Source organism: Capronia coronata (assembly GCF_000585585.1).
Source record: "Capronia coronata CBS 617.96 chromosome Unknown acBCG-supercont1.6, whole genome shotgun sequence".
NCBI classification, from domain to species: Eukaryota; Fungi; Ascomycota; class Eurotiomycetes; order Chaetothyriales; family Herpotrichiellaceae; genus Capronia; species Capronia coronata.
The window spans coordinates 1,965,025-1,992,921 of NW_006912898.1; the positions used below are offsets into that span (position 1 = coordinate 1,965,025).

At 52.2% G+C, this 27,897-nt stretch overlaps 11 protein-coding genes across 11 annotated transcripts; 5 read left to right on the plus strand and 6 right to left on the minus strand.

Moving 5' to 3' along the window:
- Positions 1-24: 24 nt before the first annotated feature.
- A1O1_07367 (uncharacterized protein) lies at positions 25-4,224 on the minus strand (the record flags this gene model as incomplete). The annotated part of the gene is made up of 3 exons (XM_007728237.1): positions 25-3,366; positions 3,441-4,012; positions 4,062-4,224. The coding sequence occupies 3 exons, from the start codon at positions 4,222-4,224 to the stop codon at positions 25-27; spliced, it is 4,077 nt and encodes a 1,358-aa protein (XP_007726427.1).
- Positions 4,225-5,022: 798 nt separating this feature from the next.
- A1O1_07368 (uncharacterized protein) lies at positions 5,023-10,320 on the plus strand (the record flags this gene model as incomplete). Its single annotated transcript, XM_007728238.1, has 1 exon — positions 5,023-10,320. One exon carries the CDS (start codon positions 5,023-5,025, stop codon positions 10,318-10,320), a length of 5,298 nt encoding a protein of 1,765 aa, XP_007726428.1.
- A 1,070-nt stretch (positions 10,321-11,390) lies between these two features.
- A1O1_07369 (aminodeoxychorismate synthase) lies at positions 11,391-13,805 on the minus strand (the record flags this gene model as incomplete). Its single annotated transcript, XM_007728239.1, has 1 exon — positions 11,391-13,805. One exon carries the CDS (start codon positions 13,803-13,805, stop codon positions 11,391-11,393), a length of 2,415 nt encoding a protein of 804 aa, XP_007726429.1.
- A 684-nt stretch (positions 13,806-14,489) lies between these two features.
- On the plus strand, positions 14,490-15,605 carry A1O1_07370 (uncharacterized protein; the record flags this gene model as incomplete). Its single annotated transcript, XM_007728240.1, has 3 exons — positions 14,490-14,580; positions 14,633-14,988; positions 15,045-15,605. The coding sequence occupies 3 exons, from the start codon at positions 14,490-14,492 to the stop codon at positions 15,603-15,605; spliced, it is 1,008 nt and encodes a 335-aa protein (XP_007726430.1).
- Positions 15,606-16,112: 507 nt separating this feature from the next.
- A1O1_07371 (UV excision repair protein Rad23) lies at positions 16,113-17,637 on the plus strand (the record flags this gene model as incomplete). The annotated part of the gene is made up of 7 exons (XM_007728241.1): positions 16,113-16,130; positions 16,183-16,230; positions 16,298-16,370; positions 16,427-16,506; positions 16,557-17,106; positions 17,161-17,375; positions 17,434-17,637. 7 exons carry the CDS (start codon positions 16,113-16,115, stop codon positions 17,635-17,637), a joined length of 1,188 nt encoding a protein of 395 aa, XP_007726431.1.
- Positions 17,638-18,223: 586 nt separating this feature from the next.
- On the minus strand, positions 18,224-20,226 carry A1O1_07372 (uncharacterized protein; the record flags this gene model as incomplete). The annotated part of the gene is made up of 4 exons (XM_007728242.1): positions 18,224-19,448; positions 19,505-19,632; positions 19,682-20,064; positions 20,118-20,226. The coding sequence occupies 4 exons, from the start codon at positions 20,224-20,226 to the stop codon at positions 18,224-18,226; spliced, it is 1,845 nt and encodes a 614-aa protein (XP_007726432.1).
- Positions 20,227-21,309: 1,083 nt separating this feature from the next.
- Positions 21,310-21,904, plus strand: A1O1_07373 (E3 ubiquitin ligase complex SCF subunit sconC; the record flags this gene model as incomplete). The annotated part of the gene is made up of 3 exons (XM_007728243.1): positions 21,310-21,367; positions 21,417-21,679; positions 21,731-21,904. 3 exons carry the CDS (start codon positions 21,310-21,312, stop codon positions 21,902-21,904), a joined length of 495 nt encoding a protein of 164 aa, XP_007726433.1.
- A 957-nt stretch (positions 21,905-22,861) lies between these two features.
- A1O1_07374 (uncharacterized protein) lies at positions 22,862-23,649 on the minus strand (the record flags this gene model as incomplete). The annotated part of the gene is made up of 2 exons (XM_007728244.1): positions 22,862-23,092; positions 23,293-23,649. 2 exons carry the CDS (start codon positions 23,647-23,649, stop codon positions 22,862-22,864), a joined length of 588 nt encoding a protein of 195 aa, XP_007726434.1.
- Positions 23,650-23,843: 194 nt separating this feature from the next.
- On the plus strand, positions 23,844-24,742 carry A1O1_07375 (electron transfer flavoprotein beta subunit; the record flags this gene model as incomplete). The annotated part of the gene is made up of 2 exons (XM_007728245.1): positions 23,844-23,897; positions 24,029-24,742. 2 exons carry the CDS (start codon positions 23,844-23,846, stop codon positions 24,740-24,742), a joined length of 768 nt encoding a protein of 255 aa, XP_007726435.1.
- A 474-nt stretch (positions 24,743-25,216) lies between these two features.
- Positions 25,217-26,121, minus strand: A1O1_07376 (protein hob3; the record flags this gene model as incomplete). Its single annotated transcript, XM_007728246.1, has 4 exons — positions 25,217-25,670; positions 25,732-25,879; positions 25,936-26,009; positions 26,063-26,121. 4 exons carry the CDS (start codon positions 26,119-26,121, stop codon positions 25,217-25,219), a joined length of 735 nt encoding a protein of 244 aa, XP_007726436.1.
- A 45-nt stretch (positions 26,122-26,166) lies between these two features.
- A1O1_07377 (uncharacterized protein) lies at positions 26,167-26,451 on the minus strand (the record flags this gene model as incomplete). The annotated part of the gene is made up of 1 exon (XM_007728247.1): positions 26,167-26,451. The coding sequence occupies one exon, from the start codon at positions 26,449-26,451 to the stop codon at positions 26,167-26,169; it is 285 nt and encodes a 94-aa protein (XP_007726437.1).
- Between the last annotated feature and the right edge of the window lie 1,446 nt (positions 26,452-27,897).

The window sequence follows — 27,897 nt, forward strand, 5'->3', positions numbered from 1 at the left end:
TCATAGGCAAGGAAACCCGATCGGTCATTCTTCCACGGCATCAATCAGACACGGCGATCGGGCGTGCCAGATCCTCCTTTCGAAGCGGGCGGCCGAAGCGCCACCGCCCTTCGCAGCACCGGTAACGCGGCGTGCCTTGACCTCCTCGACTGATGTGGTGATCTCATATTCACCCTGGACTAGCGCTATGACACCCAGCTCGGCCACGCATGTACCGCCAGGTTCAATCGCAGGGTGCAACGCGCGCTGCAGCACGCCGGACCACGCAAATCGTCTCGACAGGTCCAAGGCTATATTATGGGGCTGATGGCGGAGCGCGGGTTGGAGTCGAAGGAGGAGTGGCAGAGTGTCCTGGGTGTGGTTATGGACTTTAACCGACAAAGTCGCAAAGGTTTCCGGCTTGAGGTTGAAATGCGATCTTCCAATTTGTTTCACCGCTGTGTTTGCATGGGCTTCGGATTTGTCGGCTTCCTCATCACATGGCCTCAAGACGTATTCGAAGTCGACATGGTCCATTTTGAGCGCGTCTACCATTCGTGGGCTCAACCTTATTCCTTTCCGAAGATCGATCTCTCCATGTCTGCCTGAGCTCTCTTCCGTCCATGTGCCGCGCAAGCACTTCAGGAGCTCCTCACGATACCAGAATGACTCTCTGCTCGCTGCCTCCGCCTCGGCGCTCAATTTAGATGTCGTTACCACAAACTGCTTTTGAGTTTCGAGATTGGGGACTTGGGCGTGAAGATCCTCGATGAAAAGGCGTGGGACCAACAATACAACCCGAGTGACGTGGCCGGGTTGCAATGCTTCAAGAACTGTATACGCATCCTGCCACGGTTCTTCTGGGGAAGCCGACAGCGCTTTTGCATTTCGAGCTCGGATGTCGATTTCGAGCGGTTGCGGCCAGACATTGCGCAGATCCAATGATAGCATGCAATAGTCGCTGGCCTGAGGGCTGGTCTGTAGCCAATGCGAGAGTCTTGAAGCATCGGTCTGTCCAGTTTGGACAGCTCCTGTCTCGTCCTGCGTGCCATTGGGTGCAGCACCGGACATCCATGCAAAATCGCTATGGACGGGCAGAATATTGCATCGCGGTATCTCCACACTCCCATTGACAGTGATTGCGATGGGAAACCGGACTTGTCGAGTGTAGAATGTGCCTTTCACCTCTGTCGAAGCCGATCCTAGGTATGCGTAATCTGCCTGCACAGTGGCGCTGACAAGGCCAGGTTGGCCCACAATCGTGACTTCGTAAGTGATGACCTTGCCCGGTTCGAGGATCTTGGTCGAATCCTTCGGCCCCTTTCTCCTGATGGCGACAGCTGGGTTCCCAGACAGTTGATTCTGGATCTCATATTGTTCGGCGGGATTCAGGCCCTTATTTGAGAGCGCCTCCTTGAGCCGTGATGTGACAGAGTCTTGCGCGGTCACCAAAATGAAATCAGCAGGGACGTCGGGGCTCTCATTGACTAGGTTCAAGTCGAACACTCGAGATTCCCCCTCGAGCAACATAATTGCCGATCTGCCCAAGCTGTTGGATTGGACCCTGATGCGAGGCTGGGCCCTGATGACTTTCAGGTTGACGGGGGTGGCGATGGGTGGATTGATCTCGACGGTTGGAAATCGTGTGGTATCGTCGCCCGCATGTTTGGCCTGACTGGTCCTATGACGGACCCTGCCCACGGCATTCTGCTTTATGTTCAAGGATGGTTTCCACTCATCCCGGAAGATTAGGAATTCTTGCTCGTAGCAGTTCCGAACTCTGGCCTTGCAACCCACGACCTCAAGGTCACCGTCCTCTGTGGGCGTGCCCGTCAATGTAAACACCTGGATGGACAAAGGGCCCAAAACAATGCTATGATGTGACGGGTTGAAACCGCATCCTTTTGTGACCAGAGATATGTCTTCAATCTCGACCTCGACCTCCATCGGATTCTGAAGAAGCACAGCAAACATGGCCAATTCTCCTGCCACTAGAACAGGTGCCGCGACCGCCGACGTCGACTTCGAGAATGGGTTGTAGATGAAGGGATCCCGAATAGTATCAGTCAGCCCACTGCCCCGTACCGAGAGGTCGCTGGGTTTATGCGAAATCAGCTTGGACGAGTCATCTTGTTCAAATACTTGAATATCTCGAACCAGAAAATCGTCCCAGTATTCGGCACGGTATCCGGGAGCGCCCAGCCTCGGAGCCACTGATACTCCACGTTTGATGCTATCTAGCAAACGTAACTGTCCATCCGCCGATATCAGGGGAGGCGCAGTATTGAGTTGCTTGGACATGGTGACACTTTGCTTCGCCACCCGCAATATGGCCGAAGCGAGATATAGACCTGTTGGCACGTCCGGCAATGCTTCGCTGACGCCGACGCAGGTCCTCAGCATTTCAATCTTTAGCAACAACTCCCCAGAGCTATGCTCGGCAGCCCAGACTCGGAGTTTCGCATCAATGTCGCCGAGATCGGCTGGTATAAGTCGTCTCGGTGTAGGAATTGCAGGCAACGGGACTCCATATGCCCCTGACGCAAGACTAAGCATCGATCGTATGCCTAAGACCATTTCTGGTAGGATTCCCTGGGGTGCGTTGTTGACAGGTGGAAGCCCAGCTGCAGGATGGATTCCAGCTTCCGCAGCACCAATCTTTCTTGCTTCAATCAACTTGTGAACAAACTGTTGCATCAATTGTCTGAGGTAGAAGGCATGTTTGCGATTCAGTCCCAAGAGCGAGAGGCTGCTGGCCACTGCGACCAATATGCTGGTAGGGTGGGTGGAGCTATTGCTGGCCTGGCACGCTTGAAGTGTCTCGATCAAGATATTGGCCAGGCCGGCCTTTGATATTGCAACAGGTTCACCTTCAGAAGGTAGCGAGTCCCCTTCCGTCTCAGTCCGACTTAACACAAGTCGGTCAAGGCACTCTCTGTTCAAGACGCCTCCATTTCTCTTGACAAAGACTAGTATGTTCACGTTCCTGACACGAGCTTCTCGTAGGACGTCCTGCAATGACCCTCCGAGATCTAGATTTGACACTCTGGCGTAGAGCTCCAAGATGGTTTCGACAATTGGCGGCATCAGCCTAGCCAAAGCCTTCTGCGAGTCGCTGGGTGTCGAAGACGACTCTGTCTGGAAGACAACACTTCTGTTGGGTAGAGAACGGCATACCTGCGGGACTGTAAATCCACGATCGGACCAAGATAAAAGCAGCATGCATAAAAGTAGGCACTCTAGGGCCCGCCCGTGCCAAAGATGATCGTGGCCATTCTGTGCAATGGATGCACCCTCAGAGAGCGAATCCATGGCATCATTCCACAACCCGCCTTGAAGGTGATACATGCCTTGGATTACCTTGAAGCGCCCTCTTGATGTTTCACTCTGGGTTGGAGTTAGAGCTGTGTGCGCAATGGAGGGATGCCGTATTTGGTCCGCTGAAGCAGTCAAAAACATACCTGTATCTCTGCGTCATTGGAGGGAGGCCTAGGGCTTGCACTTTTCACAGGCGTCGAAGAAGAGCTGGCACTCGAAGAGATTGGTGTGTTCCCCGTGCGTGCGAAGGTCGGTGTGTTAGCACCAGGCACCATGCTAATCGGCTGCTCTCTGAAGTCCTCGACAACTGTGACAATACCCTCCATGAGCAATCTGGAGACTCTAACCATAACATCGAGTGCAGCATCGGTGCCGTCAACATCGGTTAAGGGGAGGATATCGGAGTCAAGCGACGTAGGCGTCTCCTTGTCACAGTAAATCAATTGACGAACAAGGAGACCTGGATGAGCCTGGACTTGCTCGAAGAAGCCGGCTTTGATGGCCTCGAGATCTGACAAAACATCCTGCTTTGTCGTATCGTCGAAATTGCCAGAAGCACGCACAGCACTTCCGACTCTCTCGCCATCAACGATACCAAGGAGGACTTGGAATCTGCTGTTGGTTTCGAATGGGAATAGGTGCGCCCTTGGAGCATCCTGAGTTGCCGATACATCGTAGAAGATGCAGTATCCGTCCTTTGAAGAAGGATGTAGGCCTAGAAGTATAAGCAGGCAAGTCCATGGGCGCAGTTCGACAGGATTTACCGTCAGGGGCTTGCGAAGAATCCACGAGATTGGCCTTGACTATCGCCGCGTTCTGCAATAACTTGACGAACTTAAGGAAGCGTTCGGGCGCGATCCGACCAGCTGGAATACATAAGACGTTGACTCTTGCGCCAGCGGTGGGTAGAAAAGGGTTATATCCCATAATGACATGGCTGCAATAGGAGCAGGTTGAGGGGCCGTCGTTCGTCGAAGTTATAGGCCGAGAAACATGGACGGACAGTCGTAACTGAAGCCCAAGGCTTGATATGTTCGTATTGCGACTCAGGAAGACCCTCTGACCTCTATGGCTCTTTGCTTGTGGCACCGGTAGTATAGAAATAGAAGAGAGATAGATGCCTGTGCTACTGGGAATGTTGTTCACAATATCACGCACGTGACCTTGGGTGAGAAATACATAACTATACGGTCGATTGAGAGCCACAAATAGCACATGCTACGGCGAACCATAACTTACAGCCTTGTAAGATGTCGACTTGTTAAGCCACACCAGGCTATGCCACGACGCCAGGCACCCATCCATTAATACAACAGTGGCGCAGTGTTTGGTTCGTCGACGTCAGCCTCGTCCGGGGCATGTTTCGTTCTCCGATTCACTGCCTACTGGATCATGTTGCCTACTGCCCGCCTCGCCTCTTCTGAATCGAGCCCTTGTTTCCTGTCCTTCTCCATCTTTCTGTATACTTAAGGCTTGTATCTTCTCTCCATCACCCTCCAGAATTCTCGAATACCCTATGTCAGGCCTACTGATGCAGATCGGATCGGCTCATTCGACAATCTTCCTTGCCACGAACCTTTAGGCCGCGGCACAGCTTCTCGGTCTTGAGACGCGCCACCGTGGCGACGAGGCTGCGTCTGATCGTTGTACATACCCTTTCCGCTTCGTATCTCATTCCACAGAGATTATCTACCCTTCAGCGACTGTGCCAGCTTTCAGGACGAAATGAACTTTGATGCTCTTCGCGCCCGGACCCTGCAGTCGGGTGCCGATGAGGAGGCTGTTACAGTCAATACAAGAGCATTGATCGATAAGGTGTTGGCTAGATATTCGGGGGAATGGACTGTCCTACGAGAACTCCTGCAAAATGCGGCAGATGCCTCTGCAACAAAAATCACCATCAAATTCGAGACGATACCCTCTTCCACCGTGCCCCTCCCTTCAGATGCCTCGCCGTCAAGCCTACTGAAGCATACAGTGCAACATCATACATTGAAGCGTCTTGTGGTCACCAACAATGGTGCCCCATTCAGTGAGAACGACTGGAATAGGCTCAAGAGAATTGCAGAAGGAAATCCCGACGAAACAAAGATTGGCGCCTTTGGCGTGGGCTTCTATTCCACATTTGCGGACTGCGAGAACCCCTTTGTCTCCTCCGGTCGAGAAGCAATGGCATTCTTCTGGAAGAATAATTCTCTTTTCACACGGCGGCTACAGCTCCCCGAAACAGAGACGAGTTCCGACACAAACTTCGTGCTCGACTATCGGGATTCAACGTCTCCAATCCCTCCATTGCTACCTCTCGCTCAATTCCTGGCGAACAGCCTCACATTCGTTGGCTTGGAGAACATTGAACTTTGGCTAGATGATTGGAATCTTCTCTCATTGAAGAAGAAAACCTCACCAAGTCTGGAATTGGCACTCCCGCGCAGCATCGAACCCAAGACGAGCGAGGGATTTATGAAAGTCACCAAAGTTTCCAAGGAGATCGCGCAGATTGACGGACAATGGATGGCTGTCATCGGATGGAAAGCGAGCAGAGACACCACTCGTTTGGTAGACCGGGAAGCCGGCACCTCTTTGCGGAAGTTCTTCTCTCGACTGGCGGGAACCGGGCAAGAGGAGAGCCACTCTGAAGTCAAATTAGAGCGGGCAAGCGATGCAGATATTCTCACATCGAAAGTGTCCGCCACAGTCTTCCTCAATGTCAACACTGCGACGATCAAGACTTTTACTGGTCAGAAATTCAACGAGGAGTTGGAACGTGCCACCAAGAAACCTCCTCCAAAGTTCACAACATTGGCCATTCTGTCTGCTCCGTACATCGAGGATGCGAGCCTTAACAGGGCGTCTGCAGCCGGTGATGTCTTTGGTACTGTGCTTCCAAGCAGAGCAGGTAAGATATTCATCGGGTTTCCCACACATCAGACAACAGGATTGAGCGCGCATATCTCGGCACCTTCGGTCATTCCCACCGTCGAGCGGGAGTCGATCGACTTGAATGCCAGATATGTGCGGACATGGAACATGGAAATGCTTCGTGCTGCGGGCATCGTGTGCAGGATAGCTTGGTTTACTGAGATGCAAGAACTCAAGGAGAAAATCCAGCGAGAGGCAAACGGCCGCTCAAAGATTCGCATGGAAGAAGTGAGCCCCTTTCTGGAAGAGGCCATCACAATCTTCAAGAATTTTACCTTCAAAGAATCCACGCCGTCGCCGTCGATCGGGCAATTATTGGAGGACGCCTTCTGGACCTGCAGCAAAGAGGCCTCCATTGAAGTTATTTCGACCTGTGGAGTCTTGCCGACACACAATGTGCGCATTGCTCCCAAAGATTTGAGCTTCATGGAAGGCATTCCAATTCTACCGGAGAAATTGGCGTCTGAAGCCAAACCTCTGGTTTCTAAACTTGTTGATTTTGGTCTCTTGACGGAGGTGACCGTGTCGGACATCAAGCTGGCCCTCGAGTCCAGTCCGCTCAGCCCGGTTCAAGTCTCTGAGTTTCTCACCTGGCTCATCAAGCAATCTACCCGAGGAGCACTCGAAAAAGCCACGGTGTCTAGCTTACTGGCAGTTGCAGTGGCCAACGACGATAAGCCCGAGGGCAATGCTAGCCCGCTTCTTCAATTGGGAGAAATCTGTTACTTCCTCAATCCTAGCAGGACACCCGTTGATCTGCCGGTGCCACCGACTGTGATGCCTTTCAAATATACGAAGACTATGAGCAAACACGAGCTGGAAAGCCTGGGTTGGGAGGAGCTGCAACTGGTAACATGGGTGCGGTGGCTCATCAGCCAATCTGGAAATCGTCAGGTCCTGTCGGAGGATCAAGACGTAACGAAGTCAGCAGAGTTCAGTGCGCAAATTCTGCCCATTCTGTCTAAACAGTGGGACTCGCTGAGCCAGCCATCCAAGACTTCTCTTGTGGAAGTACTTGTCAAACACACTGTGATCCCTACAAAATTTGGTATGAAGAAGCCGGGGGATGCGTATTTTCCCAACGTCAAGCTCTTCGATGACCTTGCTACCATCCAAGGCCTTGGAAATGTCAAGGACAAATTCTTGGTGGCATTGGGCGTTCGCAAGACAGTTGAGTTGGGCGTTGTCTTCGAGCGGCTTCTGTCGGTCGATGCTAAATCCGCCAAACCCGAGTCAGCGGCAAAACCTCCTTGGAGCCATGTTGATCTCATCCATTATCTCGCTTCCGTGCGTGATGACATCCCCGGGTCCGATATCGCGAAGCTCAGAAGTACGCCAATCTGTCCGAGACACGTCAAAGGCAGGGAGGATGCGGAGTCCACGAAGCGATACAAAGTCTCGGAGTTGTTTGAACCACGGCCAGACTTGCGTGATCTTGGTCTTCCAGTCCTGGTTTGGCCTGGCGTCTATCGCAGCAGCAGCCCTGAAGGGAAATTCCTAAGTTCTCTTGGGCTGCGAACTACACCCGTCGTGGAAGAACTCGTTGACATTATGGCCCAGGCAGGCCAGAAGGGCCCCACGAGGAACCTTGACCTTCGAGATAGGGCCCTCGCGTATTTCTTGTCTCATCATCATGCCTATGGATATGCTGGCTTCGACTATTCTCGCATCACAGTTCCATTCTTACCCCTTGAAAACAAGGCAGACGAGCTTGCTACACCTTCTCAATGTTTTGCAGATGAGGGCGCAGCCCTTCTCGGTTTCGACATTTTGAAGCGGGATTGGGTCCCGCATGCGACGAAGTTCGGCGTCAGAATGAATCCGCCTATGGATGTCTGCATCAATGTCCTTGCAAAACGCCCTCCAACTACCTATCCAGCTGCTCGTGCCATCTTTTCCTATTTCGCTGGTCGTCTGAATGAAATCAACACTGGCTACATCGGGAGATTGAACAGCCTTGACTTTGTTCCCATCTTTGCAAAGGATAAGGAGAAGTCGGCTCCCAAGACTTACACTTCGCCACGCAATTGTTTTCTCGGTGAAAGCGACGTCTTCGGGGAGATTTTCCACTACGTTGATTTTGGCTCCGAGGCGAACACTTTTCTGATCAAATGTGGTTCGAAACAGGAACCTTCGAAGATGGAAATAGCACAGATCCTTGTCAGAGAACCTGCCCGCATATCTGCCGCTTTCCGCAATGTCGAGAAGTACATGGCTCTCCTCCGCAGCATGGCTGATGATGTGAAGACCTTGAAGAAGAATAAAGAGCTTTTCGCGGAAATGAAGCGAGCTCCGTTCTTGCTCGCCAGTAAGGAACTCGCAGCTCCATCGTCTGGGACGGATAAATCTGCCGGCCGGGAAGACGAGCTTGACAATATTGATGACGATGAGCTTCAGGGGATTCGCGAATTCCAGTTGTGTAGTGCCCAAGATGCCATCATTATTGATGATTATTTGAATTACAACCTATTCAAGTCGAACATACTCGCCGCCCCTCAGGAAGAGAAGCTCGAGGACTTCTACTTTGCACTCGGGTCACCACTTCTGAGCTCACTGGTGGAGGAGGCAGCTCGCCACGGACCCAGACTGCCGGACCAGAAGCCCGCCGAGAAGCTGCAGAAACAAATTTTGGAGAGATCGACATTGTTTCTGCACGAACAGCCTCCGGACACCATCAAACATGATGCAAAATGGCTGGAGAAGAATCTCAAGGTGCAGCTTGTCTCGTCGATATCTCTGAGGAGATCACTGCGAGGGCGGAATGTCAGCCATACCGAGAAGCGCACGGCTGTGGTTACGCAGGTCAACCGAGAGTATACGTTATGGATTGCCGGTGCCAAACCCGACCTATACCAGGTTAGCCAAGCCCTGGTACATATTCTGCTCACAAGACCCAAACTCCACTCGGCCATTACCCTGGAAATGCTGCTGAAGACGGACTTGCTTGACCTTCGTGCTCGAGGTTTCAATGTTTCTCGTATCCTACGGCAGAAAGCGGCGGAGGCACGACTGGCAGAGAGCAAGCGACAGCAAGAACTTGAGGAGCAACAGAAGCTCATTGCGGAAGAAGGAAAGTCATGGAGAGCTTCACAGCAGCAAGCCGCGAGAGACAAGGTGCAGAGAGATCAGTTACCTGGCGGATTTCCAGATTCGCCGGATCATGCGGGCGTCAGGACCAGCTCTGACCCGGATGCACAGTCGATTGATGGCGATGATCGTCGAAGACAAGGACGCAACTTGTTCTCCAACATCTCCCGTCAACTTGGATTAGGGAACAACCGACATATTCAATCCATGCTCGGCCACCCCGTCGACGACGCGCCAGAGGCTGCTGGAACAACAAGAGCCATCACCAATGGCGAGCAAGACCCCCCTCCGCCCTACCAGTATGACCAGCAAGGAGGAGGCCGAGGAGGGTCGCAGGGACCCACCGACTCTGTCACCGCACCGCATCAGCTCCGCGAGAATCTGTTGAACGCCATCAAGAAATCGCGACCTCACAACTCGTCAGATCTGTACTCGCGCGGCGAAACGAATGTGCTAACCGAAACCAAATCGTATTGCGACGAACATCCCGCGCACGACCTCACATGCGTCGCGGACATCAGGCACGGAATCCAGATGTATCTGTCCCCATCGTCCGTCAGCAACTCGTCCAGTTTCCTGCAGCAGCATTCGTCCGGTCTCGCCGCCTTTGCCACTCTGCTCAAATCCGTCGGCGAAGTGTTCAGTCTCGATCCTCGCACCTTGAACATCTTCTTCGAGACTTCCGGCAAGACGATCGCGTTCAACCGCAACGGCAGCATCTTCTGCAACTACCGCTACTATGAAGAACTCCACGAACGCAACCTCGCGGACGGGGCTGCGGCTAACCCGGAGGCTTATGCCGACGCTCTTGTCTACTGGTGGGTCATTCTCTGCCATGAACTGGCGCACAATCTGGTCGCCGACCACAGCTCCGACCATAGTTACTACACCGAAGGGTTTGTCGCTCAGTACTTTGGCCGGGTTGTGCGAGTCATCATCGGTAGGGCGGAGACCGCTCAAGCTGCAAGGGGCCAGACTTCGAGACCTGCTGAGAGAGCACCACTGGTAGAGATTTGATGACTGATTGACTGACGACTGGTCTTCCTTGTCTTGTTTCTTCGTGTACGCCGCTTTCTACATTCTCACTGCACAGCAGAGGCGTGTAAGGCTTTGCAAGCGTGGGCTCATCAGGCACTGGCGATCAGGAAGTGCCGTACGATACCAGGTGGCGTCCCTGGGGAAATGGCTATCTCGGTAGGGAAGACTATCGGTGGGTTTGTGGGAGCTTGGAGTATTTGTTTCTATTGGAATAGACAAGCGTCGGAAGCTGTACATATTGCAGGCAAAACAGGATAGGCTGGGCTCGGGGCGGTGGTGCAGGCATGTTTGAGTATGAAGCTGTCTTCTATTCTCGCCTCTCATGTATCCAAGGGGAGGTTCTGAAAGCATTGAGAAGAACCCATAACGGCAAAGCGAACAATGAACAAATCGAGATATGCATCGGTCATCGAGACTCAACTTCACGAAAACAGGACTTAGAAGGCAGTGGTGTGAATAGTCTAGTTTTATTTCCCCTCCGCCGTCTCCGTTGTCTCCGTTCTATGATGCTCTACGTGCTGTTCTAATGTTCTATTTCCCGCCGAGCCAAGCAGAACCGAAGACAACCGAAGAACAGCTCGCCCACATCCAGCAGCACAGCACTCAGCTGGCAATGGAGGGCATAGACGTCTAGTCTAGCTCGACCTTGTCCGGCTCGCGGTATCTTCACACCTCCTGAATCAAACGAGTGGGCATCGTCACTTGTCGTTGACGGAACTCTCCATCGTGGCATGCTGAAAATCATAACTGGCGATGCTGTAATGCATTTTGCCGAATAGTGCCGTGTTGAATAGCAAACTCTATGCCCCTCATCGCAAATTTGCCATTCCCCTTTTTTGCGCCCTGTCGTGTTGAAAGTAAATCGAAACCCTTGCCTTTGGACGCCTTAGTAGATTCATGCCCTTTGAATGACTAAACCCCTCTATCAACCCCAGAAATGCAGAGTAAAAGGCGCACTGTAGCGCGTCAAATCATGAAATGTGAATGCCCCTTAACATCATAACAGTTCTCCTCATGCGACCCGGAGTCGCGTCACAGTAAACTGGAAACTAATTCGGTCGGAAGCCTCGCAAAACACTGTCCAGCTTGGTCATCATCTCTTCCCATTCCTGCTCTGGGTCGCTGAGCACCGTGATCGCTCCGCCGGCGCCGATGCGCCATTTCTGTCTGCATCGCGCCGCTTGGTCGCCTTTGTTCGCAACGTCGTCTGAAGCGACCCCGTTGTCATCTTCGTTGGAGAACGCGGCCCGAATGCAAACGGACCACGCCCCGTTCCCATTGACGTTAATGTAGCCGATGGCACCAGAGTAGACGCCTCTATCGCGCTGCTCGAGATGGTGAAGAATCTCGCAGGAGCGCTTCTTCGGCGCACCGGTCATGCTTCCTGGTGGAAGCGTGTGGCTAAGAGCCTGAATGCCATACTTGGTCATGTCTTCCTTGAGTTGGTTGGCATGCCGATCGGCAAGCGGGACGTGGGCACGGATATGCGAAACGAGGGTAAAAACTGTCTCTGTCTCGACGACATCGCACAGCTTGACAACCTCGACCACCGCGTCCCGGCCCACCGTGCTGTACAGATCATGGCGGATGAGGTCTGCAATCATCAAATTCTCCGCGCTCTCTTTCGCAGAAGCCAGAATGATGCTGGCTTTCTCGAGCGTCATATCCGGAGTCTTCTTCACTGTGCCTTTCATCGGGATCATGTCAATCGAGCCGTCGCGTGACCATGACAGGAACTGCTCCGGCGAGGATGACAGGATGGTTGTCTTATTCAGGTGCATGTACGCTGCAAATGGAACAGGATTGTGGCGCTGAATGTTCTTGTACAGCAGCCACGAATTTTCGGGCCCGCAAGGTGTTCTGATTGTTGCTTCGGTCGTCAGGCACAGCTCGTACGAATTGCCGGCCAGCAGCTCGGAATGGCAGGCTCGGATTTGGGAGATATACTGGTCATGGTCGGGCATAGTGGGAGTAGCGGAGGACAGAATATCCTGCAGTCTCGTGTCCCTAGGTGGCTCGGCATATCGCACATCGGTTTGACAGATTTTCCTGAGCGTTTGTACCACCTCTTCCGTCCAGACGCCGTCGTTCTGCCTGATCGACTGCACGAATGCGTTTCCAGAAACATGGTCAAAGACAATGCTGCGATCAACCCAGAGGAGACTAATGTCGGGTGTGCACGGCTGCGAACCCTGACGCCGGGAGACGTCCAGGCCCAGGGATGTCGCTCCAAACTCATAAGATAGGTAACCCATGAAGCCACCTTGGAAAGGGCCTGAGTGCTCGTCGTCATTTGTCTGCTTGCTACAGGTGAAGGTCTCAATCGCTTGCACGACTTCCTCGCGGTCGAGTGAGAACGTGGCAGCAGGATGACCTCCCTGAAAGACCGAACACTGCTCATTGGCGTATTCGATGTGGAAATTCGAGGAATCAGGGAACGCATATATGTTGTACCGCCCTCTTTTGGTGGATTCCAACATAACAACAGATCCTGAGGGCGACATCTCATGGCACAAGGAGGCAATGTCATCAGCTTTCCTGACCCATGGTACGACCACGGACGTCATGTGGCTGCCAGACGAGCTTGCCAGCTGGGCCATTTTCGTTAGCAGCGACTCAGACTCACTGCGGAGGGATCTGGTCTTGATTGACGGCGCCACCAGGTGCGGCCGAGGCATGGGATAGCGAGACGGTGTCCGGGACACAGTCTTGTTATGGGCGATCGAAGTCTGCCACCACTGGTTGAGGACATTCCGACATTCGGAATTTGACTTGCATGATTCTGGGTGGAACTGAATGCCATAGAATGGAAATAGCTTATGTTTTACCGCCATGACCCAGTCATCTTGGTCCCATGCTAGGACTTCCAGGCCCTCGGCGAACCGGTGGCGTGGTCTCTCCTGAGCAGGCTTCGAGAAGGTTGAGGTTGTAGACTGGACACTTTGTGATGATGCAAAACTCTCGGTTGATCCAGATGAGCCAGGCCGACTGAAGCCGCACTCCCGCTTGAAGTCCGTCAGCCGCACTCCAAGACTGTTGTAGTTCGTTGCAACGACGTCTCCAGCTCCGGCAAAGATGTCCCGATGGCAGTGGAACACCTGCTTAGCATGTCCGTGACAAGGCAGCTCCATACGGACCACAGGCACTCCATACTGAACACATAGGCTTTGGAATCCTAGACATATCCCCAGGACAGGTATGTCACCTTTTGCAGCGTACTTCCAGACCTGAGTGAAAAGACCGACATCCGATTCATTCTGGGGGCTTCCGGGACCAGGCCCAAGAACTATGGCATCGAAGCTCGAAAAGAAATCTTCGGGGGATCGGCCAAAGCGCGCTGGTATATCGCAGTCGATCCGGATCAAACTAACCCCCAGGTCGAGTTGCTGCCGAAGTAAGGCGACGATATTCTCAGCAAATGAATCGTAGGCATCGACAAACAGGATCGACGATTGCGTATTCATCGAAGACCGAGCGTCCAGGGCATAGGCCGACCGTGCCAGACGATGACCGCGGAAATATTGGCACACTGGGTCGGCAGGAAGAGAGAGAGAGAGAGGGAGAGACAGAGAGAGATTTAAACACAAAAAGCTGCAATCGAACAACGAACGCCTTGAATAAGGTAGGTACAAGGGCGAATAGGACACCACTCAGTCCAAACACAACATGATATCAGAAGAAAGAAAAGACCTACCACGACTGCAATCAAACAGAGAAGCAATCGGCAGGAAAGCCAGTAGGTAATCAATCAATCAGCCAAACTTTTTTTCCAATACGGAGAAAATGTAATGAACGAGTCGAATACGGATAGCGCAGCCGGAAAAACAGTTTCACCGAGTGGATGAAATGCCAAGCTGCAGCCTTGCACGTGCCACAATCTGTTTACTGTACTAGTTGTTCTCCCTCATACTCGTCCCCATCCTCGTCCCCATATCCCTACTCCTAGGATAGCTTCAACTCCTAGCACATCTCTCCCTCGATCACACCCACTGGTGTAAGTTGGTTGACGTGCAAGACCTCGGCATTGTTGTACAAGATGCTGTCTACATTGCGACCAGCGTAGAGTGCAGGACCTTACCCGACGACATCGCCTATCAAAATGAACATATCTCGTCAAGTCTTATTAGACCACCTCCCCCGCATTCAACATGACTGATACCAAAGATGACCTGACCGATAAAGCGCACTTCGACCCTACATGGATTGCATGGAATGGGGGCTACCTACACTCCAACAATGGTGTGTCAGTCATAGCCTGACCTTGCCAACCAGTGGCTGACATCTTCTCCAGTATTGTTTTATTTCGCAACATCACCCTTCTTCGATCAGGTCTCTGGTAATCAGTCTCTGATCACCCAATGGGTTGGCACACCCAATCAAAACGACATTCTAGGCACTAGATCCAAGTTTGAAGCCAATCTTCGCCACCAACGCGGCATTCAGTACGTGGTTGAACACGACCCGCTGGAAGAGAAGGTCATGTTCGATGGTCCCAACGGCCGTGAAAACTCCAATGTGTGGGTTATCCGCAAGCAGAACCGAGAGAGCGAGGACGACAGCAGTGTCACGGTCTTGGGCTATTACTACATTGTCAACGACGTGATTTACCAAGCTCCTTCAGTGGCAAGCATCCTCAACTACCGCATGGTAAGTTTCACCTCATGTGTTTTCTTGTTTGGTTCGATGATTAACCTGTGGCACAGCTGAACACGGTTCTGTCTCTCGAAAAAGTCTTCTCGGCGCCTGCAGATCTGTCGTATTTCTCTCCTGCCCACGGGCATACGTACCACAAGCCGGTGCAAAAGTCTCTAGCACAGACCCTTTCAGGTGCTTCTCAGCAGAGCAAGGAGACAACGCCGATGCCGGGGGTACAGATGCCTACCACGGCGGAAAACCCGACTGGAGGTCCCAACCGACCACAAGAGGATTCTAACAGTGGCGGAAGAACACTTTTTGATGCTCTTCGAATGACCTTGCAATATGGCAAGGAATATATGGATGAAATTCCATTGGTTGGTGAACCCGGCAACTTCAGATTTTCCAAGCACAAGGAACCTTCAGCTGGTCAAAATAAGGGCCTCGCTACTTCCTTCGGCAATGGCACGCCTGGGGTCTCCCGAGCGCCATCTGCGGTTCCTCCGGCAACTAAGAGTCCTACTATAGCATCGAAAGAGACGAAGACTGGCGACAAGGTAGCGTCCATACCTGAGGATCCAGCCAGACCCAAGCGACGAAAGAGTAAACCTGGGGACTCTAGCCCATGATGTGTACGAAAACAGTGCTACATAGCAAACGAGAAACGATACTAACTTAATGCCCCCCTGTACTCCCATGTGCTCTTCGGCGGCTCCAGGGAGGCTTACTCTACGATGGCAGTTTGTGCAACCCCCGTAGCCTCATAGCAAATACTTGTTGATGGACGAGGCATGTCACGTGTACGCAGGCGAACAGTGCTATCTTCGGCTCACGTGACAGGCTAGGCGGTATGGAGTGCACTGCAGTGTAAGTGAGTGAATGAATCCAGGCGCAGGCAGGCAGGCTCAGAACGTCGTCATTCAGTATTTAACAAGTCCCTCCGCTTTATTCATTCGCCGCATTTACTCGCTATCACCTTTTCTTGAGTTAAATAGGTACCTTCAACTCTCAAATTGAAACACTGTCGTGAGAAGCCTTCTTCAAAATCACATCCAGACCTCAACTCGATACCCACACTGTATCAATCATAGAACGTCTATCTTACTCCGCCAAACCAAGGCGTTGTCGCAGCCAGGATGAAGCTCTCTTTCAGAGTCAGTCGATCTGACAACGCAAAGTGGGAACAATTGCTGATCTAAGAAACAGGATCTGAAGCAGCAGAAATTCACTGTCGATGCTGAACCTACCGACACGGTATGTCGACGATATCTCATACATTGTGACGTGCCGTCGTCCATCCTAGCTGATATACTCTCCCTAGATTGGTCAAGTAAAAGAGAAGATTGCCGCCGAGAAAGGATGGGACGCGGGTCAACAAAAGCTCATTTATGCCGGTAAGAGATCATAAAACACGAAAGATGGTGGGATATTTTGGCTGACTCGCCTCAAGGCAAGGTCCTGGCTGATGCCAACACCGTTGAATCCTACAAGATCGAGGAAAAAGGATTCATTGTCTGTATGGTTAGCAAGGTTCGTTCCCTCTCCTCTCTCATAGCGCGCTTGTTTCTAACGCGACACAGCCAAAAGCCGCGCCTGCTCCCAAATCGGGCACCCCGTCGACACCTGCTGGCACTTCTGCCTCGACCCCAGCCGCACCCGCACCAGCTGCACCAGCTGCCAACCCACCAGCTGCCTCGTTAGAGCAGCCTTCCACGCCCACTCCTGCACAGACTACTACCACAGCCCCTGCTACTGAACCCGGTGGCTTCAACGACCCTTCAGCCTTCCTTCTCGGTAATCGCAATGAGAACACGATCCGAGAGATGGAATCCATGGGCTTTGGCCGACCCGAGATCGAACGTGCTCTGCGTGCGGCGTTCTTCAACCCAGACCGAGCCATCGAATATCTTTTGAGTGGGATTCCAGAAAATGTCCAGGAGCAACAGCGACAGGCAACCGCAGCAGCTAGTGCTCAGGATGCTCAAGGTACTCCTACATCTCCACCAGCCGCCCAAGCTGCCACTACTGGAGGAACCACGACTACCTCTGGAGATGAGCCCATCAATCTCTTCGAAGCGGCCGCACAAGCCGGACAACAGGCTCGTGGCACTGGAGCTGGACTCGGGACAGGTGGACTGGGAGGACTGGGCGGACTTGGAGCCGAACTTGGAGCAGCACTCGGAGCGAGACCTGGCGCGAATGCCGCCGCGGCAGGAGGCCAGCCAGCGGTGAATCTGGAATTCTTGCGGAACAGTCCTCATTTCCAGCAACTCCGACAACTCGTGCAGCAGCAGCCCGCAATGCTTGAGCCGTTCTTACAGCAGGTTGCTGAAGGTAACCCGCAGCTGGCCCAGATGATCAGCCTCAACCCCAATCAATTCCTCCAGCTCCTGGCAGAGGTATGACCTGCATATTACATCCCGGTATGAATTCCTTGTTTGCTAACTGGCTGAGCAGGACCAGGAAGGCGATGGCGGTCCTCTCCCGCCCGGCACCACTGCGATTAGTGTCACGCCCGAAGAGCGTGAGGCTATCGAACGCCTTTGTGGGCTCGGCTTCTCCCGTGAACAGGTCATCCAAGCTTACTTCGCTTGTGACAAGAACGAGGAGTTGGCCGCCAACTTCTTGTTTGAGCAGCCCCCTGATGACGACGAGCAGTGAGCATCCGAACACTGGACACTAGTTGTCTCACCTCGCCGCACGGAAACAGTGGGGTTCAAAGGATAGCAACCGTGTTCATGGCGGTTGCATGCTTGTGATGGCAGATATCGGACATCGCCTCTGGCGGCATTGAGGGTGCTGGGACTCATCATCGGTTTCCTGGGGCGACTTGTTAGTTGATTCCTCTGGCCAGCGGGCGGGCGAACGGTGGATACGGGCACAATCTCCTATGCATGCGTGGCAGGAGCCGAAGACAGAACGAAGAATCAAGACTCAGTCCGGTCTCATTCCTACCCTCGGCTAGGTTTCGGCTAGCAACCCGGATTCTTCATACTCCCTCCTTCCAGTTCGCACATAGCTTGCATGATTCAGAGCGAGAGAAAGAAAAGCTACGCTTTGAGAGGCAGAGTATTTTGCAAGCACAGCGGAGCTGGCATCGAACGGAGCCCGGATGATGAGTCGTAGCACTTCAAGAGACAGATCCATTCCATCCAATATCCTCATTGATGCTCCAGTTTTGGATTCTGTGGCTTCTTGCCCCAATTCTATGTTCTATGTTCTATTCAATTCTTCCCTTACGCGTATGTCAGGCTGCAACCTCAGCAGAAGTAGCACCAGCTGCGTCACCTGGCTCCAACGACACAGGAGCCGGCGGTGTCCCATCTTCCAGATCCGGTTCCTGACGATCCGGCCCCTGACTTGGCAGCTCTCTACCCTGGTCGTCGACGAGTACGACAGGTCCGCAGATGCTATCTACTCTCCAGATTCCCAACCCGCGTCTTCCCACCACCCTCTTCAGCGTAGGAACAACACCATCATCTGCGAAGTCCATATCATCCAGGTTCACGTGTCTTCGGTACGTCGCTAGATTGGTCATGCTCAAGCTTGCCGGCGGAACATTGAATGCCACGGAGAAGCTGAAATTCGAAGCCGGAGGGTACTCGTCCTGATCTTCAAGGCGCCACGCGGCCAAGGGTGCCACCACAAAAACGTCCGTTTTCTCCTTGTGCAAAAGCAAACGCTCAATGAGGGATGGATCGCATGTTGGCATGTGCTGCATCAGCATGAAGACCAGTTCACTTTGAGGAAATCCCATAAGGGGCACCGTCGAGATGTTAAGCGATCGATTCGTTGCCGGATGTAGGGGCTCGTTGCCGAGAAGAAAGTTCGGGGGAGGATAGGTTTTCCACCAGAAGATCTCTATATTGTGGGCGGTGGAGTGGGTCACTTCGATGGACTGAGTAATGATGGATGGTACATCAAGCTGCATGGGAATAACGCCCCCTTGATGGTAGATGCCCATGATTGTTGCAAGTGCAATGTTGAAGGTTGCCCAACTGATCCAGAATGTTCTGCTCCATAGCTTCGAAGTGGGGAGGCGGATGCAGGTGAGCAATAAGGGAACGATAGGAAGCAAGAAGCGTGGTTCTTGATGAGGAATGATGCTGAGGAGTAGTGTCGCGGTCACAGCAGAAGAGAGCCGGGTGTTCTTCATCATCGTCTTCAGCACCCGGAGGTTGAAAGGGTAGGCGGAAGCGATCAGGACGATTAATGCCGGTCCGAGGAGCTGTGGGAGATTGACGAGCAGGTGTTGATAGTTCGGATGGAGGCCGTGTTGGGCAAGGTTCGTGGTTTGACTATTGTACAGGAGATTATTGAGGGGTGTGAATACAGGAGCATGTCGGACGTGATGATACAAAACCCCAAAGGACCTCGTCGCCGCTGGTCCAGTATAGTATGCTGTATCAACGATGATGGCAATGATGGTCCAAAAGACCCCGGAGAGGGTCATGGCAATGAAGCAAAAGGGTCTGCCAGTCGTTAGTCTCAGCAAGTTTGGACGAACCCAGCAGGACAATTCTCTCACCTATTGCAAAAGTGTGGCAATAGTTGCATGCCGGGTATCACAACGAAAGCGGGAAAAGTAATGCGGTTGAAAGTTCCAAAGACGAGCAGGAACCCCAGCACAATACTCGAGGCAATCGCTGATCGCTTCTGTACATTGGTCAGTAGCCTGCCCAAGAAAGCAGAAGTAGTGTCGTACATTTTCAGCCATGATTCGTTCTATAACAATGAGGCTCCATAGAACAAGGAGAGTCTCCACGGAGTTCGAGAAAGTATGAGTTTGGAAGGTCCATGTCACATACGAAGACGCGACCAGTATGACAGCCTGGTTCCTGTGTCGAGGAGACCGGACCAAGTCATGGACTGCCCAATCCTCGATGACAAAGCTGAATCCAAACATCACCAGGCGGAGCGTGTAGTATATTGCCAGCGGACTGACGAGGCCATCTTCATCTTGCGCCCATATCCACTTCAACAGGATCATCGGCAAACCATAAACGGGCCAGAGGGGGAAGACACTTCGGATTGGGTGGGAAGATGTCCATTCCCATGTCTGCTGACTCGGATAGGAAAAGATATAGCCTGCATACGGTCAATCGACATTGTTCACGAGGTACACTAGCATCGGCGCATACCCGCGATCGGCTCTGGGCCTTGAAAGATCTCATCTGGGTGCAGATAACTCGGACACAGGGCAAGATAGATGCGGACAAAGAGCAGGACCAGGTATACAAGCCGCCACATCCTGGTCGCAGTCACCTTGCAGGATGTGACTTTGGCTCTATCATTGTCCTTGAGAAAGGCAGGGCTGGCTCTTTCAAACTCATTCTCAATCTTGAACTTCAGAATGGTGATTGAGCGCGTTGGAGACGCGTGCGCTGTGAAGAACACAAACTGGCGGCGGAAAGGTAGGTGAAGGATGTTCGACAAAAATAAGAGAGGGTGGTTTGCGATGTATCAAGCAGTACTAGGAGATCAGACAAAACTTGGTATAGGAGATGCCCAGCTGGTGGACAAGTGAGGGTCGATGGATTGATTGCTTCAATTGTCACCCGCGGCCGGCCGCTTCGTGAAGCTGCTGCGAACTATTGAGCCACCTAAAGCGGTGAAACCTGACGTCAATGTCACGTGCACTACTACACCTGTTCGCAACAGGCTGACAAGTGATGAGCCATAGTAGGGATATTGGGGATAATGCTATAAGCAATTTGCACAATAGTAATGTCAAGCACATGAAGAACCTTGCCAAAGAACAAGTTGTTAACTTCCTGGCAACTTGTTGATTGGCAGCACCAACGTTTCCCACGGTCTAGAGTACAAAAGGTGAGGCTTACCACGCCCAGGTTACTCTTTGAGCAGTTCACCCTCATCAACTAACACTGCCAGCGAACCTGCGAATCTCAATCTGAATACAACACTGGGTGAGTGAGTTTAGTCCCTGTCTTCATATTCAATTCTTTGTACGTTGAGAACCGTGGAAGGAAGAAGTGAAGCTCCGATCGCGATGTTCCATTCAAGTTCACTGTACTACAACGGGCAGTGAGGTCCCGTGCTGCCAAGCCGGCCTGCGGTCTTCGCAGGTCCTCACGACGCAGCGCATTCCTTACGCTTCCTGAATCATCAACAGCCACCGTGCCGAATACATATTCACCACCCACAACCTAATCCTACCTGACTATTGTCCATATTGTCCTTGCACTTCCTGCCTCCTGTATCGCGTACTCCTACTGATCATACATTCTCCGAAGCCTCAAGAGACTAAACGATCCGATACGGACTCTCAGCCACCCTAATTCGAGACCGGATCCTTTGACAAATACCACAGCGATGTCGTCCAGCAAGCCGTTAACTCTTGCCAGCTCTGATGGAGAGGAGATCGTCGTTGGTAAGCTATTTTGTCTGGCTTGGAGTGTCCTTGGTCTGACATATCGAAGATCGAGATGTCGCGGAGAGATCAATCCTGATCAAGAACATGGTTGGCGATCTTGGAGAGGACGCCATGGAGGAAGCCATTCCCATCCCCAACGTCAACTCTGCGGTCCTCAAGAAAGTCATCGAATGGTGCACCCATCACAAGCATGACCCTCCTTCCACCAACGAAGATGACTCAGATTCGCGCAAGAAATCTACGGATATCGACGAATGGGACCAAAAGTTCATGCAAGTTGATCAAGAGATGCTCTTCGAGATTATTCTGGTATGTCATGTGTGGTCTCATGGCACACGAGTTGAGACTAACTTCGCGTAGGCTGCCAACTACCTCGATATCAAGGCCTTGCTTGATGTCGGCTGCAAGACGGTTGCCAACATGATCAAGGGCAAGTCGCCGGAGGAGATTCGCAAAACGTTCAACATTCAAAACGATTTCACTCCCGAGGAAGAAGATCAGATCCGTCGCGAAAACGAATGGGCCGAGGAGTAAGTCATCTGACAAAGAGTTGGCCCATGCCCTATACTAATATTCCTACTAGTCGCTGAGGCGCTCATACATCAACCTTTCAAGCTGAGAGCATGCATCTTGGGGCGTTCAGGGAAATAACGGTGGCTTAGGCATGGGATGGAGTTTCGGACGACGGTGGTCTGTCCAAGAATGCCGGGGGCAAAGTGGTTTTTACATTGCATCCGTTGCGAAATGGCTCGACACTATCGGGTCCTGAGGCAGATTGCTTCCGCACCCCCTAGCATCAGTCCGGCCAGACAAGCATTGCTATGATTTTACGACTGCCACAGAACGGGAGGAGCATTATGCAGCTCCCCACCGACGACTTGTCAGTGTCAAACTCGCAAATAGTGCAAGAAAGCGAGCTGTGCGAACAAATTGGCCTCTACTTGGACTTCGAGAGACGTTAGCAGTAGATTCGATGCCGGCATATGACAGACAAAAACCGAGTCGGAGTTTGGTGAACTTGTTCTGTGATTTTCATATTTCAAGTGTCCATTTACGGCAATAAGACGCCACGTCGAAAGAACGACCGTTTAGTTGGGTTGCGTTCCGCGACCATCGATTGATGGAGAACGATTCGAATCCATGCCAGCCGAGCCTCATTCATGGCAGTCACCTTGCAGCCTCCCTGCTTGACAGCCGTTGACAACAGTTCTCCCCCATCACGGCCCCATCCCGAACCATCCATATGGTGCATGCGAATAGCTGACGGGTGTTTCCATCTTCGATTCCGTGGAATGCATGTCCGGTCGTATCGAGCAAGGTGAACTGAGAGAAAGCATCTAGATACCGAGTCTAGTCTTGCGCCAGTGCCTCCGCTTTGCGTTGTATCTGTGGGATTGACATGTTAGCAATCTGTCCGTCGCCTCAACTATATTCCCTCAACCGTCCAGTAATCCCTTCTGCGCCGGGTTTTTTCTTGTGGAATCGGCTCGTTCAATCAACCCAGACCAAAATCCGAAGTCGGCCATCCAACAAAATGAACACTGGCGGAAACCTGCGGGTTTGGCGTCCTTTGGAAGAGGAATCGTGTATGAGGGAAACGGGATCGGGAATATCTTCTAACCTGATGGTGTTGCCGGTCCTCAATCGAATCCATTGCGGGATCGGTCGGTTCTGCTTCTGCGCCTTGGCGAGCTTCTGCTTCGTGCGGAACGACTTGTGGCTCTGTTCAAGGAAAAGTATATCACAGTTAGTGAGAGGTTCTTCTTCATCATCCGTGTCTCTCTTCCCGTGCTTCAAGACAGGAATCAAAGCAGGTTGCAGCAGGCGTAGTGTTCAGTCGGGTTCAACTAGACACCACATCTTCGCGTCGACTCGACTGGCAAATAAACTGATGAAACTGGACATGGGCGCATTTAACGTACCGGCATCTTGACGAACTTGTCGCTTGTGATGGCGAGGTTTTTGGTGGAAGACAGTGATGTTGAGTTGTTCGTTTCGTCGAACAGTAGTATCTCCCTGCGCCCAGGCGGGTCTCTGAGATTTTGCGTGTGGGCTTGGCGTACGCCAAGATCACGACTCACTGCAGTGGGACGCTCGTTTCGGATGAGGGCGATGCCGCCCTGTGCTCGTCTCTTGTAGACGGGTATGATTGGCTCCCTTTGTAAACCAGCACGTGATGCAGCTTCAGTTCCGAGGAAGGGGGAACGTCTTTTTGACTGCCAATCCGCAGCGGTCAATCGCTTCAGACTCGGAGCCGGCGCCCGAGGCTCAATAATCATCATTCAAGTTGATCCCAACAGCCTCTAAAGTGCTCCGATTGCGGTACTACCTCTTCCCCAGGCTTTCATCTACTGCACTTCTACAGAGGACGTAGTACACTACATTAGCAGGCTGGTGCTCTTTCCTGAGGTTGGATCAGGACAAGATTTGAACTGCTGGGGGACTGTTATTGCTCTCGCTTCAGACAGTAAGGATGTCTTCCAAATTAAGGATTCTGGTCCCGGTCAAGAGAGTCATCGACTATGCCGTAAGTTTTCCAGACACTCCCTACCCTCGAAGTCTGCTCCGAATGCATTTGGCTTTCCTACACACAAGACGTGTATGTCGGTACTATATGTGCGCCGTATTGACACTGTCCGCTCCGTGGGGCTGGGATAGGTCAAACCGCGAGTGAAATCGGACCGAACAGGCGTCGAAACCTCGGGCGTCAAACACTCGCTCAATCCATTCGACGAGCTCTCGATCGAGGAAGCAGTTCGATTACGGGAACGGAAACAACCCGTAGAAGAGATTGTGGCGGTCAGCGCAGGGCCCGCGAAATGTGCGGACACGCTGCGCACGGCGATGGCGATGGGCGCCGACCGGTCGATCCACGTCGACGTGCCTGAGGATAAGCCGCTGGAGCCGCTGGGCGTGGCGAAGCTGCTGAAGGCCATCGCGGAGAAGGAGCAGAGCAACCTGATCATCCTGGGCAAGCAGGCCATCGACGATGACGCGGGCCAGACAGGCCAGATGTTGGCCGGCCTGCTGAACTGGCCGCAGGCGACACAGGCCAGCAAAGTCGAGATCAAAGATGACCAAGTCACCGTGACGCGCGAGGTCGACGGCGGTGAGGAGACGCTCCGTGCGAAGCTGCCTATGATCATCACCACGGATCTGCGTCTCAATGAACCGCGGTACGCCAGTCTGCCTAATATCATGAAGGCCAAGAAGAAGAAACTGGACAAGAAAACACTGGCCGACTATGGCGTTGATGCGAAGCCCCGGCTTAAGACTATCAAGGTCGAGGAGCCTCCTGTTAGACAGGGCGGCGGCAAGGTCGACGATGTCGATGGCATGATTAGCAAGCTGAAGGAGTTGGGTGCCATTTAAGCTAACGGCATGGAAGAAAAGCGATCGTCACTATTCTCATGCTATACTACTAAGGTGGCTTTCTTGAGGTTGCTATGGCGTGGCATAGTCTAAAACAAATGGTTTGGGAGGTTTCACGCCATGCTTCTACCTAGAGTCCTTTAGGTACTCCATCGAAGCTAAAAGAGACCTTATCAATGAACGTTGGAATTTGTTTCAAGCTCTGTCCATTTGGGGATCTCTTGTGATCCTCTTCCACTGCAGGCTGCATTCTCTTGAATCCATTTGCCAGCGGGGACGCCAACGCTATGATGTGATGGTATGTAAAGCACTCCTGTCCACTCCCAGCCGTCCAATTCATCCCTTGTCCAGCCAAAAAGCATTTTGCAAATGCACGTGTCCATGTTCGTGCATGTTCAATTGTGATTGTAAGAGCAAGAGTAAGCAAATGGGGAATAGGGGGAATATGCGCAACAAAAAGGTGCCCTGCCTCGCTCAGACCGTACCGGCAATGGTCAAATCTCGAATTTCCGAGAGGACTTGTTCGACCCGATTGTCCAAATCTCCACGAGCATATTGATCTCTGGTGTCAGGGTCCAAGTATTGCTGAACCTGCGCCATGCGGCTGTACGCTTCTGCGCAGAACCTCAGTTGAATTTTAACCAGAGCTTCGAAGCTCGGATCCAAGTATGGGACACGGAGGTCAATGAGTTGAGGCAGTTCGTCCAAGAGTTGTTCGTTCAATTGTTCGTAGGCCTGTTTGGCCATTTCGGCTTCCTTTTCTGCTCGGGGTAGTTTGGTAACATCTTTATCTGGCTTTTCTACCAGTTTCTTGACTTTGGCTCTCATCGAATCATAGTCGAGGAGCTTGTTGTTGCGTTTCTTGATGCACTCGTTGATGTCCGGGAAATAAGCGCAGAAGCGGCTGATTGGTTCGAGGACTGTCGTTCTGAGAAAAGCTGTTAGTATCCAGGAAATGAGGGATGATGGTAGATTCAAAGCGGACTTACCGGTATGGCCCGTCGAGAGCTTTGATCGTCTCCGCGTCCAGGTCTTCGACTGCTTGTTTATAAGAACGAGAGACACCGTCCTTTGTCCCAGCATCTCCGTAGAAAGCGTCGATGGTCTCTGCTATTCTCATTTGCGATGCTGTCATTGCTATTAGCCGTGTTAGCTGGATTGTGTCCCGCCCCGAATTGTCGACCTCAACTCACCTCGCAGGCTGTCCAGATACCCCTTCGCTTCCTTCTGCAACCTGTTCGCTGCTGACTCCATGGTCCTGTATCGCCTGCGACATCGGGTCAGTCGCGGGTCGTCGGATTAGATCGGCTGAAGGCTCACCTTTCTTCCACTTCGTAGTCTCGGTCGTTCGTCCGCTCCACGTGGCCTGGGTGATCCATTTAGTCTGAGGCGAGAGATGAGGCGAGAGTGACATCTCGAATGACTTACCGGTTTTCATCATCACCTGCGTCGTAGCGCGGTTCACGTTCTTCTTGAAGCCTGCCCACGACATCTTGCTGGTTCTGGTAAAGACGGTGACAGTCGTGTATTCTGTTGTTGAATGCGGCGGGAGACTCGAGGGTGGCTGGCCCGGCTTCGATGAGGTTGATGAGGATGTAGAGGACGTTAATGGTGTCGGCGGAGCCTGGCTCCCAGAGGCCGGCGTCGTTTTCGAGGAACCGCAGCCACTGCTGCTGCACAGCCCGGGTCTCGGCCGTATGTTCTTCCATGGCTGATGACGTAACAATTCTCGGAGAAACAGTTAATCCGTGAGATAGTCACGTGAATACTTATATACCTGTCTTGGTTCCGTACCACATGCCGATTGGCGGGTGACAAATGCCCCACTATGTCACCTCAAAGTTCATAAACCATTCACTGTTGTTGATTGTTATTGTTCATTCGGCGTCCGCTCTATTCAACCTCACCTATTCACAACGATGGAACCATCTAGGCCTTTGCGCGATAGCTATATGGTGGCCTATCCTTATATGATGATATAGGCGTGTCGGTTGCCTTGATTGTCTACAATATGCCTAATGTGTTCTAGGAAGGCACTATAGCCTTTAAGATCTCTGATCTGGTATTGATCTGGTTGCTGCCCGGTGTAGAAGCACTATACTTTATCATGTTCTACGGCGTCCTCCAACGGCAAAGTTTATGCCCCATCATATCCTCTGGGCTCACGCCGAAGCATGGAAAACGGGCACCTTCTGTTGGCCATGGAAGGCGTAGCTTGGGCATATCTGCTGAATCATGGTTGACTGCTTACAAGCACGTCGTGATTGAAATATCGTCGCTTCTGGCTGAGGTGTGGTGTGCATAAGGACGTCACTCAGGAATATCCGTGGTATTACTGGACCGTACATCGTCACTATGTCCAACCGTCTCAGACCTGGTGCATAGCCTATGAAAAAGAATACCATCCTGACAATCCCGCATTGAATAGCGACTACAGTAATGGGAGTTGCAAGCCCTGGCTGCTATACATAGACCTCCGAGGTTGGGTGCCATCGTTTGAACCGTCAATGTGTGTTCCATGGAAACTGCATATTTGATTCGAATCTTCACGTGCTACCAGACTGAGAAAGTACAGTGGCATGGTTGCGAAATACTTGCCATATGTGTGCCAGGATCACGATATCCGCAACATATCTTGGTTGGTAAAATTGTTGGATGGAGGACGATCATTCCATCGACTCGTGCTCTAATGACTGGTGATTTTGACTTCAAGCTGAATACTAGTATATTGGGCGAGATGCATATCAGGCAATTGATAGTGCAGCCAGGACATCTAGCAGCCAGCGAGCTCGCCCCTGTGAGAGGACAGAAATCAGCAGCACGTAACAATGACAAGCTGCCGAGTATACCATGTTCAACTTTGAAGCACCACCCCTGCTTCGCCTCGCATGCACTTTGCAGCGGATGTATACCAAGTGCTCATAGGAGGAGCACCCTTGCTTCACTGTTACATCAGGCATCTTCAGCCGTTGTGGATGCTAGTCTGATCCGAAAAGTAGCGATATGCCTGAGGTTGCCACCAATGAAGGACTGAGCTCTCATCTCGAGTATCCATTGCTCTTTGCAATGCGGAGTAGAAACCTCTTTTTACTCCATTGCCACATCCAGAACACAGGGGGGAATCGAGCGGCTGCGTACGGAGGACAATTGATGAA